This window comes from Procambarus clarkii, chromosome 27, assembly GCF_040958095.1.
Source record: "Procambarus clarkii isolate CNS0578487 chromosome 27, FALCON_Pclarkii_2.0, whole genome shotgun sequence".
Classification (NCBI taxonomy): domain Eukaryota; kingdom Metazoa; phylum Arthropoda; class Malacostraca; order Decapoda; family Cambaridae; genus Procambarus; species Procambarus clarkii.
In genome coordinates this window covers 17,738,857-17,765,373 of record NC_091176.1, presented here as the reverse complement: position 1 = coordinate 17,765,373, position 26,517 = coordinate 17,738,857, and the positions used below count along the sequence as shown (strand labels likewise).

The window sequence follows — 26,517 nt, the reverse complement described above, 5'->3', positions numbered from 1 at the left end:
TTTAATGAAACGCCATTTTCTGCGCGAGTCCCGGAGGCTCCCTGGCACCCTCACTCCCTCTGGTAGGCGGTTTTTAATTTTTGACACATGGTCTTTGATCTGAAGAGCGGGAAGCCAGTGCAGGGGTCTGGAGCTCCTCCCTTTTCCCTGGAAGGAAGGGGGGGAACCTGCACAGACAAGCAGCAAGGCGGCGGTGGATGACGTTTGCTTGTTTCCTTTTGGGGGGGTTCTGCTTCTCTGTTTGGTCTTGGGTTGCAATTTCCTACCATATGGGGTTTATTACGGAATGCCTACCTTTCTGGGTGCTTAACCCTTGTTGATGGCAGACATGGAATATTCCCAAATACAAGGGGGTTTCCTTAGGTCATTGATCCTTGCATGTCTCTGACTAATGAAGCCCTAGACTGATATGGCATATATCAGTCCAATAAGCTCCAGGGAGCCTCCGGGGTTCACCCAGAAAATGGCGTGTCATTATATTCACAGCAGGTTTTTTGCCTTGTCCATTGACGGATATTTTGAATTGGAGCTTCTGGTGTTCCTTGTAGGATTTTCTTAAGTCTCGCCATACATGCACACACAAAAAATGTGTACATAAATACTATACACATAAGCATACAAGATAGTATATTTTTTCTGTAATTACATTAATGATGTCTTTAAAATCAAAACTTTAGAATATATTAACTTTATTTTAGATCTATTTTAGTTCATTTCACAGAACTCTGAAGTAGTCTATAAAATTGAAATTAAATTATCTGAACTTCAATTTTGTACTTATATTACAAAAGACGTATATGTCTACCTTAGGGTATTGTCCTGTTTTGTGCCTGCGGTAGAGGACAACAGCCACCACCAGTCCGCAGACTAACATGGCAGAGATGACAGTAAAGATGACAGTAGCAGCAAGATAGGGTGGCTCCAGAGCTACAGCTTGGCTTACCACCTCTCTGGCTCCAGAACGCACTTGCATTGGTGTCTCCCACCTGGGCTCTGACACCTGATGGTGGAACCACGATGCTCGTAGATCAGCAGGAAGACGTTCCTCGTCCACTTGTAGTGCTAGCTCGCCTTTCTTCACCTGGTGAGGAAATATTGTGTACTGTACATACATCTCTAGAAGAAATTAATTGGATATACTAAAAGTTTCAATGTTTTCTTATGTAGATAATGCAGAAGCAAACATCTGTTGAAATTTTGTGTAAGCGTATGTTCTCCATGTGTAATTTAAGAAGGGATATCACTCTTATAACAATCCCAGCTTTGTGCTGAGAGAGAGATATATATATAGAGAGAGAGAGAGAGGGGGGGGGGGAGGAGAGAGAGGGGGAAGGGAGGGGGAGAGAGAGAGATAATAAATAAATACACTAATGTGTGTTGTGGGCAATGTATATATATGTTTCCACCTCTCTGGCTCAGAATATATAATGTATTAATTTGTATTAATACACGTGTATGTAATTACCTAAGTGTAATTACCTAAGTGTAGTTACAGGATGAGAGCTACGCTCGTGGTGTCCCGTCTTCCCAGCACTCTTTGTCATATAACGCTTTGAAACTACTGACGGTCTTGGCCTCCACCACCTTCTCACTTAACTTGTTCCAACCGTCTACCACTCTATTTGCGAAGGTGAATTTTCTTATATTTCTTCGGCATCTGTGTTTAGCTAGTTTAAATCTATGACCTCTTGTTCTTGAAATTCCAGGTCTCAGGAAGTCTTCCCTGTCGATTTTATCAATTCCTGTTACTATTTTGTATGTAGTGATCATATCACCTCTTTTTCTTCTGTCTTCTAGTTTTGGCATATTTAATGCTTCTAACCTCTCCTCGTAGCTCTTGCCCTTCAGTTCTGGGAGCCACTTAGTAGCATGTCTTTGCACCTTTTCCAGTTTGTTGATGTGCTTCTTAAGATATGGGCACCACACAACAGCTGCATATTCTAGCTTTGGCCTAACAAAAGTCATGAACAATTTCTTTAGTATATCGCCATCCATGTATTTAAATGCAATTCTGAAGTTAGAAAGCATAGCATAGGCTCCTTGCACAATATTCTTTATGTGGTCCTCAGGTGATAGTTTTCTATCTAGAACCACTCCTAGATCTCTTTCTTTATCAGAATTCTTTAAAGATTTCTCACATAATATATAGGTTGTGTGGGGTCTATGTTCTCCTATTCCACATTCCATAACATGACATTTATTAACATTAAATTCCATTTGCCAAGTGGTGCTCCATATACTTATTTTGTCCAGGTCTTCTTGAAGGGCATGACAGTCATCTAAATTCCTTATCCTTCCTATTATCTTAGCATCATCAGCAAACATGTTCATATAATTCTGTATACCAACTGGTAGATCATTTATGTACACAATAAACATCACTGGTGCAAGAACTGAACCCTGTGGTACTCCACTTGTGACATTTCTCCATTCCGATACATTGCCTCTGATTACTGCCCTCATTTTTCTATCAGTCAAAATTTTTCATCCATGATAGAAGCTTACCTGTCACCCCTCCAATATTTTCCAGTTTCCAGAACAACCTCTTATGTGGAACTCTGTCGAAAGCCTTTTTTAGGTCCAGATAGATGCAGTCAACCCAACCATCTCTTTCCTGTAATATCTCTGTGGCTCGATCATAGAAACTGAGTAAATTCGATACACAGGATCTTCCAGATCGAAAACCATACTGTCTGTCTGATATTATATCATTTCTCTCTAGGTGTTCTACCCATTTAGTTTTGATTAGTTTTTCCAATACTTTCACTATTACACTTGTCAATGATACAGGTCTATAATTGAGGGGGTCTTCCCTGCTGCCACTTTTGTAGATTGGAACTATGTTAGCCTGTTTCCACCCGTCTGCTACGATTCCTGTACACAGGGATGCCTGAAAGATCAGGTGAAGTGGAATGCTGAGCTCAGATGCACATTCTCTCAGAACCCATGGTGAAACGCCATCTGGGCCAGCTGCTTTGTTCTTACCGAGCTCCTTGAGCATTTTTTCCACTTCGTCTCTAGACACCTCTATGTGTTCTATGTTGTTCTCTGGAATTCTTATTGTATCTGGTTCCCTAAAGATTTCATTTTGTACAAACACACTTTGGAACTTTTCGTTTAGTGTTTCACACATTTCCTTTTCATCTTCCGTGAATCTATTTCCCATTTTCAACCTCTGAATATTATCCTTTACCTGCAATTTGTTGTTTATGAATTTATAGAATAGACCTGGTTCTGTTTTACATTTGTCCGCAATCCCTTTTTCAAAATTTCTTTCTGCCTCTCTCCTCACTGCCGTGTAGTTGTTTCTCACATCTTTGTATCGCTGGTATGTTTGGGGGTTCGGCCTCTTCCTGTATTGATTCCATTTTTGTGTCTTTCGGTCTCTAGCCCTCTCGCAATTTCTATTGAACCAATCCTGTTTCCTAGTTCTGCATCTCTGTTTTGGTATAAATTTTTTTGTGCCTTTATCATATATTTCACAAAACTTGCCATACATCTCATTCACTTCCTTGCCTAGCATCAAGTCTGTCCAATTATACTCACTAAAAAAATTTCTAAGGTCACCATAATGTCCTCTCCTGAAGTCTGGTTTTTCAACTGCTTCAACCTCCTTATTTTCTTCCAGCTTATAACGCATTGCATACTTTATTCCCAAAAAGACATAGTCACTTTTACCCAAGGGAGGAAGGTACTGAATGTCAAATATCTCTTCCTCCTTCCTGGTAAATATCAAATCTAGCATGGAGGGAACGTCCCCTTCCCTCATCCTCGTAGCTTGTTTAACATGTTGATACAAGAATGTTTCCAGGATGAGGTCTACAAATTTACAGGTCCAAAAATCTTCTGTTTTAGCTTCATATGCTTCCCAGTCTATGGATTTCAAGTTGAAGTCACCGACTATCAACAGTCGTGATCTATCGTTATCCGCTCCCGCTATAATCTCTCTCATTATTGTTATAAGACCTTCACGTTTACTATCTAGCTCCTCCTTTGACCATGTGCTGCTTGGCGGTGGACTATATGCATTTATCATCATTAGTTTATCATCCTCATAGCAGATCTCTAGTGCTATTATGTCAACTTCTTGTGGATTGGCAGTCATTATTTCCTTCACCTTTAGGTGTTCTTTTACCAGCACAGCAACGCCACCGCCTTTCCTAATTTTTCTGTCCCGTCTCCAAATTGAGTAGCCCCTTTGGAATATGACCTCATTTAAAATTACATCTTCAAGTTTTGTCTCCGTGAGTGCAACAATGTCTGGTGTCTGCAGCTGTATTACATCACTTAACTCCAGTATCTTCGATCTCACTCCATCTATGTTGGTGTATGCAATCTTCAGGAACTTGTTCCCCCTCTCCTTATTCTTCACTCCCCCTCTCTCTATTGATTTTGTTGGTTTGCCTTTATGTACCACTTTACTGGTTTGCCTACCCCTATCACTTTGTAGAAAAAAGAATTTATTTCTTCTTCATTCCTGCTCTCATTTAAATGTTTTGCCTCGGCGAGGTTCAGTTTCAGCTTCTCTCTGTCTTCTTTTGAAAGATCTCGTCTTAACGACCACCCTTTCCCATCCTCATCCCTTTGCAATTTTCTAGCATTCCTTAGTACTTCTTCCATCTGTTTGGCACCGTTTAGGTGCCAAACATTGTAAAATACACAAATGTGTGTATTTTTATATGTATATATAAAAATACATGACATATTATAGTGTATATATATATATATATATATATATATATATATATATATATATATATATATATATATATATATATATAATATATATATTATAATAATAATATATATATATATACACAGTGGAACCTCTATTAACGAGTTTAATCCGTTCTGGCACTGAGCTCGTTATCTGGAAAACTCGTCTTAAGAAACAAATTTCCCCATTTAAAATAAAAGAAATAAATTTAATCCGTTCCACTCCCAAAAACACCCATACTTGTATGATATTTTATAATGTAATTATAAATGTTTTGTTGTACTGCTTTCATGTTTACTTTACCTTATGAAGAGTCGTTGCTGGCTTGAGGGAGACGATGGGGAGGTGGGAAGGAGGAGAGGGTTATGGTGTGGAAGGAGAATCCACCTCCGAGTCAAGCAGGTTCTCTCTTCTTGGGAATTTCACCCCACTGGGACTGGGTTGTAGTTCACTATCACTGGCTCTTTTCTCTACTTTTGCAAAGAACGTATCTATTGACAATTGCTTTTGTCTTTGTTTTAGGATGTTCCTAAACAAGACAGCAAATTGTCATTAAACATGTTCACACACCGGGTTGTTACTGCTTTATCAGGGCAGCTTTTCCAAGAATGCAGTCACCTTTTCAAACATTCCCAACACTTCCCTGATCTCACTGGAAGAGGCAGCAGCCTCCCTTACCTCCTCATCCCCTTACTAATGGTGCAAATTGTTGATGAGGCCCTGCCATACTCCCTGGTGAGATCAGTCACACAGACACCACGCTCATGCTTTGCTATAATTTCCTTCTTCAAATCCACAGTAATTGTGTCTTTCTTCATCTTGACAACACTATCTTTAGCAAGCAGCTTCTTTGGTGACATTGTGCTGTACAAATTGTAGTCACAAAACCACAAAAAACAAAGAAAAGCACAAATAAATGCAGAGGGATGCTTGTCGTGTATGAATACAACAACAACACTGGCAGTCGGAGGACGTCCGAGAATTTGCGAGAACCCGCGAGACGCTAAGAAGCACCATGTGGTTTTGCTCGTTAATAGAGGTGAAGCTCGTCAATAGAGACAAATTTGCTGCGAGTGGCTTCGCTCGTTACTGGAAATGCTTGTAAATAGAGCCGTTCGTTAATCGAGGTTCCACTGTATATGTATTAACAAATCACCATAAACAAGAAACAGTGATACTGTATATCTAAGTTTCTAAAATGCAAAATGCTAAATTGTTTCACAATCACTAAATCACATTCTATTACAGAATTATGAGAAAAATCTATTAGGCAAACTATAAATCAAATACCAAGGTTTTGCTAGACGTGTAAAATGTCAAATAGACGTAACCCCACATTTAGTATTTTTGCTTACCTTTTCCTCAAGTTGGTATGCTACATCAATTTTGTTATTGCCAAGAAGTGTGAATTTAACCTGAGTGAGGTCAGGAAGGTCTACGAACGCCCACCTCATTTTCCAGGGTCTCGGCAGTCATTTGTTTCAGAAGATTATTCACCTGAAAGATTCCACAGTGCATCAAATTTGTGACAAACATTATCTATTCATCTTGTGCAAAGAATTTAATTGACCTCTTTCGAGCAAGTCATTATCTACTATGGTTTCAAGAAGGCTTTATCTGAATTTTCTATCCAATGCTGTTCCCACTCCCCACTATCCTGGCAAGGAAGATAACACAAAACCTCAGAGAAACTGTGGCACAAACATTGCCTCAGGCCCTTTTAGCATACCTGATCACGTATTTCTTTGCCTTTAGCTTTGCCTAGATGCTTTACGCCAGCTTCACGTCCACGGAAGCCCAATGTCACCACTACTGATTCTACAGCCACTTGATCTGCAATTTCAGTGAATGAAAATTAATAAATCAATGATAATGGGCCAAAATTTTATTCAAATGCTATATACACATTTATATTAAATAATTGTACTGTGAAAAGTCTATTTTAGAATTTTTCATGAAGTACATAAAATAAGCATACACAATTACGACACAGTACTCTATTCTTGAGTCTATACTTCGTGGTGTACAGTTTAATAATATACTTCTATGTTAGTGCTACATGCTTTTATTAAACTGTACTAAATATTATTAAACTATCAATATTTGTGTAATTCTTAACATAAATTACACAAATACATAATAACAAAGGATAAAAATCCACACTTTATGTCTGTAAGAAATCATTACCATTGCTTATTAATATTTATATTAAATGAGGCCACTGGAGATGGTGACCTTCAGGTAAATTCATATATCTAGGGGTAAAAGAAACTGATAACATACCACAGTCCCTCTCGCCACGAGTGAAGTAGACAGTAGGCTGAGTCTTGTGCCCAGTCTCATCCACACACCAACATTTTGGGTTTTCTGTAAATCTCTGCTCGTCACTGGATGGCGTGTAACACTGTGTAGGGATAAATCGGCCCTCTTCATCACACTGAGCTACGTACTTCAAAGAGTTATTCTCCTGAAGATGTCGTTGAAGGAGCTGACAGCGTGTCAGGGTTGGCTCTCCCTCCAGGTAAATGGTGACAGGGCCGCTGCTCTTCTCACTGATGTTGTCATTCTCTTCTTCACTGCTGTTCATGTTTTCATCTTCATTTTTGTCATTGTCACTGCTGCTAGAATCCTGCTGTACAGCAAAAATGCAGGTTTAAAATACCTTAAATTTGCTTGGAAACTATTTTTAAGCCTACAGTACTGTACTTGTAATTTAGTCATTTTACAATCTTTTTATTTGTACAACAGAAAATTTACATGACCTACAATGGGTTACACATGTGTATTACATTTTTCTTTTGTTACTTTTTAATGCTTAAAAAAACATGTTATATATAAATGTCAATATTAAAAAGCAAACATACAGTATACCTCTTCAAAAGTGAAAGCGAGGCGTGTCTTTGGGGGCTCGGTGGGAGAGAGACATGTGAGAGAGCGGCCCTGGTCATCAACAAAACTTGGGGTACAGGTACAAGCGTCGGCAACACATACGGCTCCCGGGTGGCCATGACATGTCTGATTGACACACTGCTGTGGCTCGAGAGCATGGCACAGGCTCCATGCTGGCTGCTGACCAGTAGGGACACAATACAAAATCTGAGGAAAAATATTTTATACAATAAACTGCACAATTGGAAGCATTATATAGGAAGTTAATGCCACCACACACTAACTAAATATCCACAACAGAAAATTTCAGCCATTTTATGAATAAGGTGTAAATGTAATACTATTTGTGAATCTTTATAAAAGCTTACAGTCAGTCATTCACTCCCTACAAACTGCTTTTACTTGGTTCTATTTATTTGCATATCCTGTGCACTGCTAATGTGAGATATTTATATTATATATATACTGTATATTATATATATATATATATATACATATATATATATATATATATATATATATATATATATATATATATATATATATATATATATGTCGTACCTAGTAGCCAGAACGTACTTGTCAGCCTACTATGCAAGGCCCGATTTGCCTAATAAGCCAAGTTTTCATGAATTAATTGTTTTTCGACTACCTAACCTACCTAACCTAACTTTTTCGGCTACCTAACCTAACCTATCCAATAAAGATAGGTTAGGTTAGGTTAGGTAGGGTTGGTTAGGTTCAGTCATATATCTACGTTAATTTTAACTCCAATAAAAAAAAATTGACCTCATACATAATGAAATGGGTAGCTTTATCATTTCATAAGAAAACAAATTGAGAAAAGATATTAATTCAGGAAAACTTGGCTTATTAGGCAAATCGGGCCTTGCATGATAGGCTGAGAAGTGCGTTCTGGCTACTAGGTACGACATATATATATATATATATATATATATATATATACTGAAAACTCATATCCTGTGCACTGCTATATTGTCAGTGCACAGTTGCATATTGTCCTGGGGACCATTCAGGCTTGTTCGCATATATATATATATATATATATATATATATATATATATATATATATATATATATATATATATTATATATATATATATATATTATATATATATATATCTCATGCAGCATAATGTCCCTTTTCTTTGCGCATCCTAATACTGTACATCCCTCTCCATCAAGCAACATTAATCAACTACAGTATTCTCCTCCATTCAGCATATTAAATCTGTTGTTCATGCAGCATCCTTGTCACATCCATTCTGCCTAACCAAGGGCCACTTTCTTACCCGATTGCACACTACTGTACTTTAATTGCACTTGCACAATCGTTTCTTTTGTCAATCACAAATCAGAAACGTTTAAATTTATAACAAAATTCCAACACTTCTCTACTTGCATTAATTTCACACACAATTTAGTTAGTTTCCCTGCTATTGATGTGATTTATCAGAAGAGCTGTGCAGTCTGCCTTTATCAAGCAGATACACACCACTAACTGCAGTCATGTAATTGACACTTTTTTTCCAACATGTTTTTTTTTTCTAAGAACATGTTATAGTTCTTAAGTAATAAGTACAGAAATTTTATATTATATTAATAAATTCAATAATAAGCAAATCATTTTGGCCATCTCTTCACTCCAGTGAACAGCCATGGGGAACATTTCCTTCCCTTTGCATACTTTTACACTTTATCAAATTTGAAGAGAGTCACTGCATGCAATGCTTCTTTTCTTGGATCCTTATTGAACATAAACTGATTAGAAAAAAAAAATTACAAAATAAACATCAATTTAACTGTAGGTACCGATTGATTAAAATATCAAACGTGGTCCAAACAGACGCCAATTACTCACTGGGGCAGTGGGCCTCGCATCTGCTCTTGCTCTTGAAGTTGTTGCCATTGCCACCACACCCACTGTAGAGGAAGGGCTCACATTTCCTGGTGTCAGTGTTGTAGTACCACCGAGCCTCCCCGCCCGAGCACACCCCAGCCTGAACTGGTTGGCTGCAGATATCTGAAGGTACAGGAGCACATGATAATTTGAATAATTCCTGTTGCCAGAGGACAGGAAGCTTGTACAAACTACTGACCTCCCCAGGATGCAACCCACAACAATTGCTGAACTTACGAGTACCTATTTACTGCTGCTAGGTGAATAGATGCAGCAAGTGAAAAAGAAATGTGCCCAACCATTTCTGTTTCAATCAGGGGTCTAACCTTGGAAATTCAACTGTTGAGTCAAGAACATCGACCACTGCCTTACAAGATTGTACAATATTATGACATCACATGCCAAAATCTTCAACCGATTCAAAATTTGAGACATGGATGTCTCGGACATCCATGGCTTAAAGTTTCTTCTAGTTAATACAGAAGGGTCTGATCAGTAATGTTTCAGAATAACAGTTAATTATCCTATTTTTGTAAAGAAACAATAAGTTGAGAGTAAACGTAATAATGTTCTCATCTCTAACATCATGGCAAGTGGTAATGCTATATTAAATTGTACTGAAATTGCTTGGATTCTATTGAATGGTGTTATACTGCTTGATGAATCCAGATTACATATACTTCTTTATGATGTTGCTTTCTTGTTTGATGATAAGTTTAACTGTTCTTAAAATATATTAGGTGTTGCTCCTGATCTATGTATGTGATACAAATGTTGATAGCAACACCAGAACACTGTGCAAACTTGGGAACATAAATTCTCACATTTAAATGTTTATAGATGATTCTTGAAGGTAAAATTTGAAAGAAAGTACTGCATATACCCCCCTTTGATAGATGAACATCAATTTGCATGTCATACCCGATAGCACTAATAAGTGTTCACATCAAACACAGAAATCAAAAGTCACATTGAATGACATTTAAGGCTGCTTAACTCATAGTCAAATCAGCATCACAATATAATACAGTACATTAATATTAGATGTTCATAATTTATATCCATCAAATCCTAAACACACAACATTACTAAACAGAATAATGGTAATTTTTGTATGGTATTACATTATCTACTAACAATTTAGTAAGCAATAAATATAAATTGAAAAAAATGTAATCAATTCATATGCCTGGTATCACCCTACACTCCATATCACCTCTTTCCTTCACAGGCAGTTAGCATCTGTTAGATTTGACAAAGAAAGCCCTTACAGGCAAAAGACCATCTTCAATCAATTTATTTGGCATTTTCTTTGTATAGTGAACACTGCTCTCTACATAACCAATTATGATACACTATTCACAGATTCTAATTCTTTAACTAAGTCGCTCTTCTCTAGTATTCCTTTATCAATCCTCACCTGGATTTTGACACTCCTGTTGGCACTCTTCCATTGTATTGAAATTGTTATCGTTGCCAAGACACCCACCAAAAATGAATTCTTGGCACTGGTCGGCAGTGGCATTGTAGAAGTAACGTTTGAAAGAGGCGCGGCACATGCCCCTAGCCAGGGTCTGGGAGCAGCGACCCTCGCAGTGAACTTTCTCTCCACTTGCACTGCAATGGGATATGAGAAATGTATTATTTAAATAGAAAAATAAAGAAGCTCAACATGCAAAATATTCAAGGTAATTAATGTATCTATGAGCCACTAGAGAAGACAGAACACTTAAAACAAAAACAAAATTTATGAAATCCTACAGATAACTGTCCCCTCCTAAGTAGGGTCCTTGATATACTTAAAAACACATTACCTTTAATTTGTCGGCCAATGATTTGAATGATCATGGTGGGGACAAAGCTCATGGATCTTCTAAGTGAGAGTGGAAATGAAATATGGAAATGAAAAGGCCGCACATTTCGTACATTGAGTTAATTTGGATCTAGAGTGTGATCCTGAGAGAACTGCCAGTGTATATGATTTGTGTAAAGTTAATTTCAGTTTTAAGATTGTATGTATGTATGTATGTGTACCTAAGTATAATTGCCTAAGGTGTAGTTACAAGATGAGAGCTACGCTCATGGTGTCCCGTATTCCTGGTACTCTTTGTTGCATAACGCTTTGAAACTACTGACAGTTTTGGCCTCACCACCTTCTCATTTAACTTGTTCCAACCGTCTACCACTCTGTTTGCAAAAGAAACTTTCTAATTTTTTTTGGGCACCTTTGTTTCCTTAGCTTGAATCTCTGTCCTCTTGTTCTTGAAATTGCTGGTTTCAGGAATTCCTCTGTTAATTTGGTCGATTACTGTTGTTATTTTGTAAGTGGTGATCATATCAGCTCTTTTTCTTCAATCTTCTAGATTTGACATATTTAACACCTCTTAACTCTTGTTTTTCAGTTCTGATAATTACCTGATGTGGCAGTGACGTCTGGACACTAGCACATCAGTCAATGATTTGGGATGTGAAGCAGCTGGCTTACCTGAAAGGGTCCTCCTCCTCTCTGTCGGAGGAGTGGGTCATCCATTCCCCTGGGTCGATGCTAGTGAGCAAGCAGGCTAATTGGATGACGAGTGCTTGTTTCCCTTTGGGGGGGGGAAGAGTTCTTTGACTCTGTTCGAACATAGGTCGCAATTTTTAACCAGTTAGAGGTTTGTATTGGTTCACCTACCGTTCTGGATGCATTCCCTAGTCGATGTCAGATATGACAAACTCCAAATGTAGAGTGCTCATATGGCACCTCTCCGAGGGGCCAGGTTCTGACTCGTGGCCCCAGGTAGGCACAGAACTCCAGGACTGATGTCACAAAACTAATATGGCACATGTCAGTTTGATAGCTTCAGGGAGCCGACAGGACTCACCCACAGAAAATAAAGAATTTCCAAAAAATTGTTTTTCATTATAGAATGATTAAATTGTATATAAAATATATGAAAAACATAAAAATATATTAATATATACTTTTTACTGGGTGGAGGAGCTGTTAAAGATTGCACAAGAGCCATGTTATCTAGCATCTGTCAACACACACATCATCCAGGACCAAAGAGCCAAAGCTCAACCCCCGCAAGCACAATTAGGTGAGTACACAATGGTGAATTACCAACACTGAAGTATTTGAGACATGACTCGTGTATTCTCCTTGGATATTTCACTAATTGTTCATCACTTGTTTCCAGTTATTTACAAGTGTATGTGTTGAATAACTTGATAATTCACATAATATACAAAAACTACGATTGAGTACAGTTGGTATTATACCTGAGTGAGGGAGTAAGCCATGGGTGAGGGTGTAGTAAACCATGGGCGAGGATATAGACCACGGGTGAAGGAGACGACCATGAGCGAGTGTGTTGACCACGAGCGAGTGTGTAGATCAAAGGGTGAGGAGAGTGTATACCATGGTAGAGAGCATACATCATGGATGAGGCTGTACACCTTAGGCGAGTGTGTAGATTATAGGTGAGGGTCTATATCGTAGGTGAAGATGTTGACCACTGATGACGGTGTAGATCATGGGTGAAGGTGTAGTGAAAACTATATAAATGTAGTATTTGTGGGTGTTGAGCTGGGTGATGAGATAGGGCCTAATTGGCATCATATGGGTGACACTACAGACTGAAACAAAGCAATATGCCAAATGTGCCACCCACAAATGATGGCAGGTTCCTAGTACACATAACACATGATAATGGTTCAACTGGCAATTGGTTTACTTGCTATACTTCATTACAACAATGTGGAGTTGTGAAAACCATATAAACATCATTGGTATGCATATCACGTAATTATGAAGGAATTTTATACAACGACAACCGCATTCACCTAGTAACATAACTGTGAAATGATAGCAGGATTTCTTCATGGTTCAAGGTAAACTCCATTACATCCACATACAACTATTATGTACAGTACTTGGTTTCATCATACATGTAAAATCCAGACAATAATGTTTAAATCATGATATGATAAATGCATTACAGTACACTGTAAATCATCATATGATAACTGCTCTTTAAGAGTTAAATTTTCAATACAAAACGAAGACAAATGTTTGAAAAAAATTATACCAACTTGAAGTTAACACAGGAAGTATTTTATGGCATATTTAATTTTTAATGTTGGAAACCAGTCTAAAGTTGTCAGGAAATTTGCAGAAGTAATCTTTAGGTATAAATCATTAAATCATAAAAAAAGATTAGTGTTACCGCAATACAGCACTCATAAATGATATGGTAATACCTGTAAAAGGAGACACGGCAATCATTGCAGGGATCGGCCACACAGACGGCTTCGGGATGCGAGTGACATGAAGCATGAAGACATTCGTTTTTACACACCCGTGCCCTCACTCCACGTGCACATACAAATCCAACGGAGACCTGTTCCAGAATCTGACCTATAAGCAATAATTGGGTTATCAAGGACCAATCCAGTTTTTCCATACAGCAAATACATGTCTAAATAATTTGTGTTATTATTTATTACATGCAACACTACTCGACTACTAAATTTAGTCCAGTTTTATTGCACTACAAAATGCTCACACTGTATATCCACAGAGCTAACTGGATGAATCACAGGAAAGAAACTTAAAATGATGCTTAAATTATTACATACCACAAGAAAATGTGTATACCGGTTCTCTTCATAGTAGTAATAACTAAGATTAACCAATGATAAAATCCATCTAACTCAGTATGTTGAGTTAGGGGCACTAAATCCATGGAATCTCTTACCTGCTCAAGATGCAACTACCAAGACAGTGATACACTTCAAACTACTGCTGGAAAAATGCTAAAAGAAATATGGATGGACATTCTATAAGACACCGGCTTCCTGTTCCCACTGCAGCTTCGAGAAATGCTGGCCATTGAGTAAATTGTGTGCGTTTAATCATGTTACATATGAGAAGGAACTTTAACCTAAGTGATGTATAACAGAGAACCAGCAAGTCTCACCATTTGGCCCACACCGGACATGTCCACGGGTGAGTGTCTCGTGAATGGGATGGCCCTTGACATCCACACACCAGGTGAGGCCACCTGCACGTTGTTCCCGTGCATAAGCTCCATCAGCCTCACATACCGGCGCCTGCACTGTCATGCCTTGTGTCGAAGCAGGCGTCTCTGTAGGAACATTATGCAAAAACCATGAAAATTTAGAGTCATGGATGTCCTTGTTGTTTGCTTCTTGCAGGTTTGGTTTCAATACCCAATAGTGTAAGTTGTTGGGCACAGTTTTACTACTTCCTCATATTCCAGCTCATTCTGTCTTCATTATGACTATATATCACTTGAAGAGAATATGAGAACAGGCATGGTCATTATCAGGAGACAGTGCTAAGCCAGTATGACTATACAGGACTTGTATCAAGTCCTATATAGTCATACAGCCTTAATACAATGTCGTAATAATTACCTTTGCTGTCATCATATCTCTTTCAAGTGCCATAAAGTCATACTGACTTAGCACTTTTTGATAATTACAGCGACATGAATGAATCAATTGGTGTAAAATAAAATATTGTTGTAAAAATTTAATTTTATTAACAGCATTAACTTTCAAGAAGCTGTATAGATTTGCATTTTCAGTACTTGGTGAAAGGAGTTAGAAGTAATGTGAATACATTTACATGCACCTGCTCATCTGCCTGTTTTCATCAATGTTAAATACTTGTGTGTTGTATATCTATCAGTATGAAAAAGAGTTTTAACTCACCTCAAAAGAATTAAGCTGCTTATGACCATGCTATCAATTCCTCTCCCCATGTAACCATTTTAAAGGGAGATACTCTGAGAAAAATGACTGAATTTAAACGTTGCTTCCACTCACCCTGGGGTTCGACACACACTGCCCCACACCCATTGAAGCAGCACTTTCTGGAGCCCTCACAGTGGGTGTCGAACATGCATTGCTGGCTGGGCGCACACGTCAGGAGGGAGAGGTCGCTGGGGGGATTCGGGCATGTTCCAGGCTTGGGCACCAGATCTAAATAACAAGCCGTGCAGGGCGACCATTATTTGTGGCTATACATGTGGTGAGAAGTATGCAGAGGGGGTGTGCAAATGGGGTGACAGGAGTGTGTAGAAGCAGTTGTGCAGGGAGGGTGTCCAAGGGCAGATAAGCAGGAGAAATGTGTGAATATGTGCATTAAAACTAGCAGAATTGGTGAAAAAATTTGTGAATTTAGTGAAAATTAGTGAACAAATTTGTGAAGGGATGGTAGTGTCAATTACATGCAATGGAAGAAGAAGTTGCATGTGGTTGAAGACATGAGGAAGTAAAAGCAGTGATAGGAAAAAATGACTATCACATATAATATACCAAGCATTTACACCACAATGCATCAAATAAATAAAAGACAAGATACAAACATAAGAACTGAGAAATATAAGAAATAAAAAGTTATGGTTGACAGTAAAGAAAAGGCAGACGAGGAAGGATTATAGTCTAGAAAATAGCAGGGTGAAATTTTCTACAAAACAAAAAGTTGTATTTGAATGAAGTGTGAAGAATAAAGATGAAACAATACTAGAGGTGCCACATGAATCAAGTAACAAACGAATTCACAAAGCTTACTCTTGCTTTACACGTGAAAGATAATGGTGTATTAGGGAGAATAAAATGCAATACCATGCTCAGTTTAGGTGTGTTATGATACACACTATACATGATCAGATACCTTATCTACAAACATACACACACACACATCATCCTCACTCAACATATCAATCCTTTTGTGAAATTAATTCTTATTGTTATTATAATACTGTATTATTATTAATTATTATTACTGTATTCTTAATACTGTACAGTATTATTATTATTATTATTTAATTCATCTGGGCTCTAGGAGACTTGTAGCCATGGATCCCACGTGTGTGAGGCAGAAGCTCTGTCGACTGAATTATGAGTAGTCTAAATAGTCGATAGAGCTGCCTTACACGCGTGGGGTTCGTGGTTCGCGTCTCCTAGAGTTCACTCCATATTCACAAATACGTTTCTACATTTGAGACGTCTATTCAGTATTTGTTTCAACTTATTATTAAGGAGAAATTCTTTCCTCTTCAAGACTGGTTATTGTCATATGTCGATTCCATGGGCCAATGAGGTGGGTAGCCGATTTGGGTTATTATTGCCCAGTTTTCATACAAATGATGTAAATATAGTTATTATACATCTACAGTACTGTATATGAATGTAATGGAGCAGTGAAAAACCTATGAACCTATGAAAAAAACTATGCTATCATTTTGAAACTGCTTATTAGTTAGTACCTTGCAATTATTGTCAAATCACAATTTGGCATTTCCCACTAGTGTTTGAGTTTATGTTTGGTTGACATTATGAAACAGAATAGCAGCAAAGGAATGGGTTGCACACTTCTTTTGAGCAGTGCTAGAAACAAGTTTATGCAGAATATAGATATATAGTGTCTCTTTTTGTCCATTATGTGTACATAAATAAAGCTATTCATCACAATGTGTAAACTAAAGTGAAACAACATAAAACTTGAGCAGCGTGTCTCCTCACTCCTCCATCAGGAATCAGCAAACTGCATATCTCATGTCGACATACCCAATGACTCCTCTACCCAGCTTTTTCATACAGTGTATGAAGCCAGAAAAGGCAAAGATATTTGTAGGTTTTTGCCTTTTTCCTCACTCTTTCCAGGCAAATGTATCATTGTATAAGGACAAATTATTATTTATATTTTTTTATGCACAGGTGAAGTTTCAATTTTGGCAACAGTCACACTTTAAATTCTGTATTCACACGTCATCTGTCATATGGTGTATCCAGTCACTATACCTTTATCTGATCCTGGAACAAATTCAGCATGACAGGTCAGAAGTACTTTTTGTCTTATGCAATGTCACACACAAACAAATGTTGAGGAAAGTTAAGAGCAATGCCAAGCTGTAAAGAGAGCTATTCCTGTGTTGGATTTGAAATTGCTGCTTTAGTTAGGTTCATGCCAAAGAGTACAACATGCCACATGCTATTCGGCACTTATTTTAAAATCTATTCATGAAAGACAAGACAAAGTATTCGTAGAATTAGAAAATACTTACAGAGGAGAGTGAAGCTGCAACTGAGGTAAAACTAATAGAGTTGCCCTTCATTACAGGAATGGGAAGAATAAGGAACCTACCATTGGGGTATGAAGTCATTAATTAATTTTGAAAGTACAGTTAATCCTTAAATGGCTCCAATTGCTATCTGCGATTATTTTTTGTGCTCAAATTGCCGTGTGTCATTTTTTAAATTAGTTTTGTGAACTATTTGTTTTTCTTCATATGCACTTCTTATGACTTTTAAATACATGAACCATTTAAGGGTTAAATTAAGTGAAGTATATAACATATACTTTTTTTTACAATCAATCAATCAATCTGTCAGTCATTCTCCTGTTATTTACATCAGAAATCCTTCCGAGTTGACTCTACATACAAAATATGTCTAACAAACATAGAAAGTAGCATGGTACATGCAGAAGTATAATTAATTATATATACTTATAACCTATACAGTACATTATTATAAAATAAAATGTGGTTCATTGTTTGTTTCCTTATCATTAGCTATGTACAAATTTGTTTGTTACTGCTATTTATGTATAAAGAAGAAACTTCAAATTCAGAACTGTATTTGTGGCAGAATCTTGCAATGTATTCATTTGTAATTACAGTACAGTACCTCTAAAACTAGATTATCAGTTTAGTGGGACATCACAACTGTAAACAGGAACTAGGCAGGAGCACTGCACTACTTCTAACCCCTTACCACCTGATGTAGTCTTAAACATAAGTTCCAAGATCTACCACCAGATGGTTATATAGTTAGTAACAAGAGAGACCTTCCCTTCCCTTTACCACCATAGATAAGTCCTGATAGTTTCAAGCTTATCAAAATTCTCTCTCTCAACACTGCATGGATACCACTACAAATAAAACAAAAATTACTAACACTGCAAAAATTGCAGGATATCCATAAGGGATCAAATAATAAAGACAAACTTGAAGTCGGCAACATACACCCTGAGTACCGAGGTACAAATATTAATATAAATATGTTTTTTAGGAGCCACCAAGGACCAGCGACAAGCACCCATATCTAAGGTGCTCGCAGAGGCTTGGATAACATGTGACATATATATCTTAAGAAAAATTATCTTTAATAATTACCTTCAGTAGGGACAGCTTCAAATGTGTCATCAAGGGTAAGTCTTGGTGGGAACTCCTCAATACTTGGGAAAAGGTCGATGGTTGTGCTAAGAGGGCCTGCTAGGCGCCGAGCTAGATCATCAGGGTCCATCAGAGTTGATTCCACCAAGGGTGACTCAGGTACTGTATTCTGAAATTGTAAACATAAATCTTTAATGTCAGTACCAGTTGAATATACTGTATTTCACACAGACTTCATTAATTTAGGCAGACAATTTCTTACTGGAATTTGCCTGAGGACCATCATATTTAGTGGCCTCGATAGGGGTCAGGAAGCCGGCGGCTTGTCGAGGGTCCTCCCATTTTTTTTTATGGAAATAATATTGCAGTGTTTCTTTTACTTTTCATTTCTTATCAATGAAAATAATAAATGTATATATATTTTTTTGTAAAATAAAATAAAAAAACAGCATTCAGTGTAATGAAACGACATTTTCTGGGTGAGCCCTGGAGGCTTCCTGAAGCTATCAAACTGACATGTGCCATATTAGTTTGGTGCAATCAGTCCCTAGAGTTCGAGTACCTACTGGGCCAGAACCTGGCCCTCTCAGAGAGGCGCAGAGAGCAATGACCATATGAGCACGATCGACATTTAGAGCACAACCACTCCAAGAAGAGCGAGAACGAAACCCCAGAGCAACAACAAATCGGAAATAGGGCAGCAACTGGTAGCAGCCGCCAACGAAAACTGAATAACCCAGTCCTCTGGAAACAACAGGGGACAAAACGGTCCCCCCCCCTCCTCTCTATTCAAAGACAGGCTGATGGCACCAAACTAATATGGTACATGTCAGTTTGATAGCTTCAGGGAGCCAACAAGGCTACCCATAGAAAATGTTATTTCAAATAAAATTTATAAAATATAAAATTCAGAATTTTTAAAAATTTTATCTTCTATGAAGCATTTGTTTTCCAAGATCCAAGAAATATAATAATTTATTTTATTTTTTATTTTATTTTTATTTTTTATTTTATTTATGCATATACAAGAATGTACATAAGGAATGTGAGGATACAAATATGGTAATTACAGTCTTGTAAAGCCACTAGCACGCGCAGCGTTTCGGGCAGGTCCTTAATCTAAGAAAATTTTAAGGAGGTAAATACTTGCAAAATTTATAGACAAAAAAATGTTAACAGATTACATAGAATGAAAAAAAAAGAAGATGAGAGAAAATTATAGGTACAGTATATTAAAGCACATAGGTAGCTATGATTGATTGCAATGACAGCTTAAAATGGTAGTTGACAACAAATTGGTAGGCACAATACAGCAGAAACAATATAAGATTGATTGCAATGACAGCTTGAATGGTAGTTGACAAAAATTGGTAGTCACAATACAGCATATGGCTAGCACATAAAAGAAGACAGCAATGAGCACAATGGTAAGGTTGTTTGATACTACATAAAAATTAGGAGATTGGGTAACACTAGGTACAGAGCAAATTTAAAGCTCAGTGTAGGAAACTAAATAGATGAAGTTAGGTACTTTTTGGTTTTGCTTTTAAATAAGGCAAAAGTTTTACAGTTTTTCAATTCACTAGGGAGTGAGTTCCATAGACTAGGTCCCTTAATTTGCATAGAGTGTTTACACAGATTAAGTTTGACCCTGGGGATATCAAAGAGATATTTATTTCTGGTGTGGTGATAATGGGTCCTATTACATCTGTCCAGGGAGAGTTTCAGAGCATGGTTTGCATTTAAGAACAGGGTCTTGTAAATGTAGTTGACACAAGAGAATGTGTGGAGAGAGTTAATATTTAGCAAGTTTAGGGATTTAAACAAGGGAGCTGAGTGTTGTCTGAAAGCAGAGTTAGTTATTATTCTGATAGCAGATTTTTGCTGTGTGATGATGGGCTTAAGGTGGTTTGCAGTGGTAGACCCCCATGCACAGATACCATAATTAAGATAGGGGTAGATTAGTGCATAATATAGTGAGAGGAGAGCAGAGTTAGGAACATAATATCTGATTTTGGAGAGTATACCAACTGTCTTAGAGACTTTCTTAGTTATTTAATTTAGTTTAATTTAATATAACGAACTAGGCAATACAGACCTTTACTTGTGGCACAGCACGAATGAGCCTTGAGTGTGCCTGTGCCTCAACCACGACATCCCCAGACACTGTTAGTGACCCAGGAGACTCAACATTCATGTAACGGGCCCGACGGAGGGATTCCGAGTTGGAGACATCATCCATGTCAAGAGGTCGAGCGTGGTATACATCCACATTTCGGAAGAGGTCAACATCATAGTGCACTTGACGATCAGCATGTGAAGTGGGGAATGTGCGTCCTGGCCATGCAAATGTTAAATACATAAATATAAATATTTTAAAACATATGTCAAGACGATCAATGATTTTTTGATGGGAAGAGTTACAAAAAGCATCAAGGTGAAATGTACTGTAATTCGCACACAAAAATTTAAGGTAAATATCCCTGCACATTCTTTAACAAATAAATCTAACCAGAAAGCCCAAAACAGTGCATGAGAAGTACAAAAATTATATACCTGAGAAAGCCATTGCAGGCCTTGTAAAGATTGGCGAGTTAAGCACTCGCTGCAGTTCTCTCTGGCACTCAGTAAGACCGACTTCACAGTTTACTGGGGAGTTAAACTCGTCAACAAATTGTACCGAGCAGCCACCACACGGATTAACTCGGCACACAGCATGGGGGTGGGAGAAACACACCTGGTTCTCACACAGGCTCTTGTCACAAACGTGGACTGTCTGACCAGGCTCACAAACTGCAATGTTACATCATACACTAACATTATCATCTATGAAGGCAGAAATCTAATGAATATGATATATACTGTACATGCACAATGCTGAATACCTAACTGTCTCATTATTAATTTCATACTACTAAGTATGCTGACAATAATATAAACCTTTCATATATTTATGCTCATCTCTTCAGAAAAATGAATGGGATTAGCTAACTGTATGAAGATATATATATTCCGTTGCTTATTCTGTACAATACAATATACTGTACTGTGTATATAATTTTAGACGAAGCCAAAGTATAGAAAACACACATTACTAGGAACAGTTTGACTGCATGAGAATAATAATAATAAAAAAATTCTCAGGCCAGCCTGTTCCAGTACACAAACATGGAGGTGTAATGAGTACAGAGGGTGCAGCCATTACAGATAAATGTAAAGAGAGCTTACATGGATGCAATGGTTACATCCATCTGTAATCATATGAGTATTGCTTGCAATAATTAGAGAGGTGTGTAACAAGTTCATAAGGTGCGAGGATTACAGAGTGTGTGTTGTAATGAGTATTGGGGTTATGAGGAGTTTGGAAAATTTACCAAAAGCCAGTTCTGAGAATTATCCTACACTCACAACCCAGCCAGAAGAATGGGGCATTTTTGGTGATAACTTGATCATTATATATGGCCAATACTGGCAGTAGATTGCAGGCCTGCATATCCGCCACAACCGAGCTAATTTGGCATGTTTTTTTAATAATGCCCAATTCCCTTTAGAAAATCCTACCTTTGTTCTGGCAAGATTTCTTATATTTGGGGGAAGGAAATTGAAATATCAATGTTCAAGCAGTGTTCTCTGAGTGTGTCTATGGCAATTAAATGGGTCTATTTTATATTTCATATGTTATTTATTCCAGTAAGTTATTGCTTGGTGCAGATTATGGAACCTAATTTCCAGCATTTTGTATATTTATATGAATTTACCGGAGGGCCACCATCTCTGGTGATCTCACTAGGGATGGGAAGCTGGAAGCTCATCAATGATCCCAACTATTACCTATTATTACTGAAGATTTTTTTCCAGCTGAAATTTAAACAAATTTAAACATTTACCAACATTTTAACACATCCAAGTTTAATGGAGCCCCGGATTTAATGAGCAAGGTATATCCCAATGTTGGTCCTTAAATCGAGTGCATAATTTGACTTCGTATTTACGGCTGGGGCAAGTCAGCAATTTCACGGGTTTACCCTATGGGTGAAAAGCATTTTCTATTTTCTGACCTACATTGTTTTTTTTATTGCAATTCCTACTTGTTGAGCAACTTCAAGCCATTGAAACCTTCATCTGGTACCTGAAGGTATTCTTGAACAAAGTGTATTGGACGCTATCAACAAATATTATCTTTATGTATATGGCCTATGACCTAGTGTTTGACAAAGACACGCAGTCAAACTGTATACCCAGCAATGTTCATCGTGAACAAGAATACTTACTCATATTGGTAGGAGTAGTTGGATCAAAGTTCATTCTCCTGGACGACCTGGCAGTGCCCTGACACTGAGGCGCACCACGGGTGAGAGAGCCCGGCATCTGGTCCCCTTGGGGTGAGACACACCAGCACACTCCTAGTTCCTCAAGGCACTGCTCTGGGAGCCACGAACCCCGGTTCTTGTCACACTTGGGAATGAAGGTTACCTAAAACGGCAAAGATCATTGACAACATTAGCTGTCCAAGTGAACAGTGCGTGTACAAATTAATGTGATGTGCTGCGTTTTCAGGTAGATGTCAAACTAAATATTGTTGCACATGAATGAGAAATAAAAATTAAACAAATTTGTAAATTATAAAAACATTATAAACTTCTCATAAAATGATAGTCGACACTTTAAGAGAGTCACTCACTTCCCATGCCACACTATATATGAATGATAGCTTTTGTAGTGAATCACTTTTATGCAGAAAACAGATAAATACATTTATAAATATTATTTTTACATAAAAAGATAATAATATATTGTGCAAATTATTATTATTATTATAATTACTGTATACTGTATTATTATAAAAAGCATCAGGATCCTGGGTTCGATTCCTGGGTAGGATAGAAATGGTTGGGCATATTTCCTTCCAATAAATGCCTTTATTCACCTAGCAGTAAATAGGTATCTGGGAGTTAGGCAACTATTATAGGGTTGCATCCTGGGAATGGCCAGTAGTTCAACCTATGGGGGAACCTTGATACAAGCCTAAAGTATAAAATATTCACATGCTTCCTGTACCCAACAATGGGAATTATATACCAATTTATCTTAGTACAATGTTATAGCTACCTTTTTATCCTTGTCAGCATTTCGTATATTCTTCTCTCTCATTTTTTCACAGGAGCTGAGAGCTGGGCAAGCTGACAGGCATTCATCTTCTGATTCAAAGTTGTTGAGGTTTCCTCCACAGCCACCGAAACGGAAGGTCTCACAGCGATTGGATTCAGCATTGAAAAACCATCGTTTAATAGATCCTTCACAGTATCCCGAATCTTTCCTCTCATAGCAAACTTCCCCTAGAAAATATTATAGAAGAATTACTTCAGCAAATGTAGGAGGCAAGCAAGCAAGATTACAATAAAAATATTTAAAAATAGGCTATAACGAAAAACAAGCAAGAGATTATCTGCTCTGTATGTATAGCTAACATGTCATTAGAGTGGATAAAAACTTTCAAAAATTAAAAAAATCTGTGGACTAGTAAATACCAGCCGGCATTTCCTGTTAAATAACAATACCAGTAAGATTGGATTATCCAAATAACTAGTAAAAATATAAAAATCAAACAAAACATGATGACAAATTAAGATTCTAGGTAAAGTTTGTTATTTTTGCGAAAGATGTAACGTCAGCTTTTGAAAAACATTTAATTCTAAGTACAGTAGTATTGTAATAATAGTGGCTAGTTCTTCAGTTTCTGTTGTAAGTTTTATGTTAGTTTTCAAAAAACAAATTAAGCAGAGACACATTTTCCTGATTTAAACATTTTAAACAATAAAAGTTTTCAAAGTACTGTAATGTATTCAGGTACATATTCCTGCGATTCGTAATTTATGATAGTTGTCATCCTCAAGTATTGCTCTTAAGAAATGGATAAAAGGTGTGTCATGCCAAAGATAAAGTACTTACGAGGTTTTGGGCAGCAGAGAGCATACTCTCCCAGGGGCGAGAGGTGACACTTATGGCTAGAGGGACAAGTGCTTCCCTCAGGACCACATTCTACAACGCTCTCATTTAACCTCAGAGGTGAGCCTGGACAAAGATATACAAGATAAGCAGAGAATAAGTCAACAATAATGTGGCTGGAAATTTTTGCTCCCTCTATGCTCTTCTCTCTCTTTTGTACTTTTGTCTCTTCTTTCTTTTTGCATCTATTTCACCCATCTTTCTTTCTGTCATTAGGCCTTCTGAAGTTTCCATTAATCTTATGTAATTAACTCACTTTCATGCTCTCACCTTGCCATCCCTCCTGCTATATATTAACTCTTTCTCTCTACCACTCTTATTTCACATGTGGGTTGGATGTCTAATGTACAGTATTAGACAAAATATTATACAAATATTAAATTCCAGATAAGTACAGTAAATGTAGTTGACGAGCATTACATTATATTTATGCTATTGGAGTGGTCTATGCTGACAGTAACAAGGAAAATGTCTTAATTTTCCTTGGAGCCACCAGGTAACATAGACCCCAATTAACTTAAGCAATCTGAAAATTGTCTAGTGAATTATATAAACTATTTTATGCAAATATCAGCTTACTGTTTCAGCCTGTATAGAGGATGTATGTAATGCTCTTGATGATTGTTAAAACAACAGCAAAATTGTAAGTTTTCTATTTTTCATTTGATCCCTTACTGATACCATTATATTACAGTACTGCAAATTTGAGAGGAATTATAATATACTTGATTCAAAAATATAATATACTTGATTCAAAAATTATTAATATAATAAAGCTACACTGTAAATTCAGATTGAATTATGAACGTTTACTGTAGTACTTTTGTTTATCAAATGAATGAAGGCAAAAAGCACTCATACACAGCCCACTAAGAAACCTGGCAAAAAAAGAAAAAAATGAAAAATATTTTACTTTCAGACATAATACAAGGGCATATATATATAAATACAATCTACATGGGCATACATATATATTCATACACACCATATGGGCATGGGTTCTCTAGACGTGGCAGGCAGACAGGCAGGGGTGGGCATGGTTCATCCACACATGCCACGTGGACGATCCGGCACTCCTCCAATGGGGTGGCACAGGTCACCTCTTCACAAGGGTCACGGCAAGCACACGTGGGACAACCAGAGGCATCCAGACTATAGCCGTGTAGGCATGCAAGGTCGCAGTTCATAGCCGGGCAAACAAGAGGTTCCTGAAATTATTAAAAAACTGATTATCATGGGCCAGAACAAAAAATGAATCGCTCTCAGGAGTTCTTATTGTTTGATACTGTTTATCTACAGTGTATATATATATATATATTTTGTTTATCCACTGCATATACTGTATATGTACTCTGTTTATCCACAGTTTACATATTCTGTTTTTTCACTGTGTATATATACGGTTTATCCATTGAATATATATTCTGTTTATCCACTGTATATATATTTTCTGTTTATCTACTTGTGTACTTACATTCAGTTTATCAATTGTGTATAGAGTATTGTCTGTTTATCCACTGTGTATATATTCTGTTAATCCACTGTGTATATTTTCTGTTTATCCACTCTGAATATATTAAGTTTGTTCACTGTGTACTCACTATAGTCTGTTTATTCATTGTATGCGTTAACTGCAAATGATGCTGTCTATGCAATTTTCCAATCTAGATTTAATTGTAAAAAATTACTCTATAAAACAGTTGATTTAAGTACAGTAGGATTATATGAATCTTGCTGCTGAAAAATCATCACAGCTTTATTGGCTCCCAGTCATTATTAATAAAATACAT

General features: G+C 37.2%; 1 protein-coding gene across 1 annotated transcript in view; it reads right to left on the bottom strand.

The window, feature by feature from the left end:
* The window catches only part of LOC123762633 (uncharacterized), an 85,286-nt gene that overhangs the window by 6,435 nt on the left and 52,334 nt on the right, over window positions 1-26,517 (bottom strand). Inside the window, 19 exon segments of the mRNA XM_069332119.1 lie at window positions 806-1,081; window positions 6,073-6,153; window positions 6,155-6,214; window positions 6,447-6,550; window positions 7,001-7,349; window positions 7,589-7,813; window positions 7,948-7,958; window positions 9,489-9,650; window positions 10,948-11,144; window positions 13,773-13,929; window positions 14,492-14,659; window positions 15,366-15,521; window positions 18,722-18,890; window positions 20,820-21,058; window positions 21,278-21,514; window positions 22,993-23,194; window positions 23,831-24,057; window positions 24,671-24,793; window positions 25,713-25,935. Of these exon segments, the coding sequence (XP_069188220.1) occupies window positions 806-1,081; window positions 6,073-6,153; window positions 6,155-6,214; window positions 6,447-6,550; window positions 7,001-7,349; window positions 7,589-7,813; window positions 7,948-7,958; window positions 9,489-9,650; window positions 10,948-11,144; window positions 13,773-13,929; window positions 14,492-14,659; window positions 15,366-15,521; window positions 18,722-18,890; window positions 20,820-21,058; window positions 21,278-21,514; window positions 22,993-23,194; window positions 23,831-24,057; window positions 24,671-24,793; window positions 25,713-25,935 (3,366 nt within the window).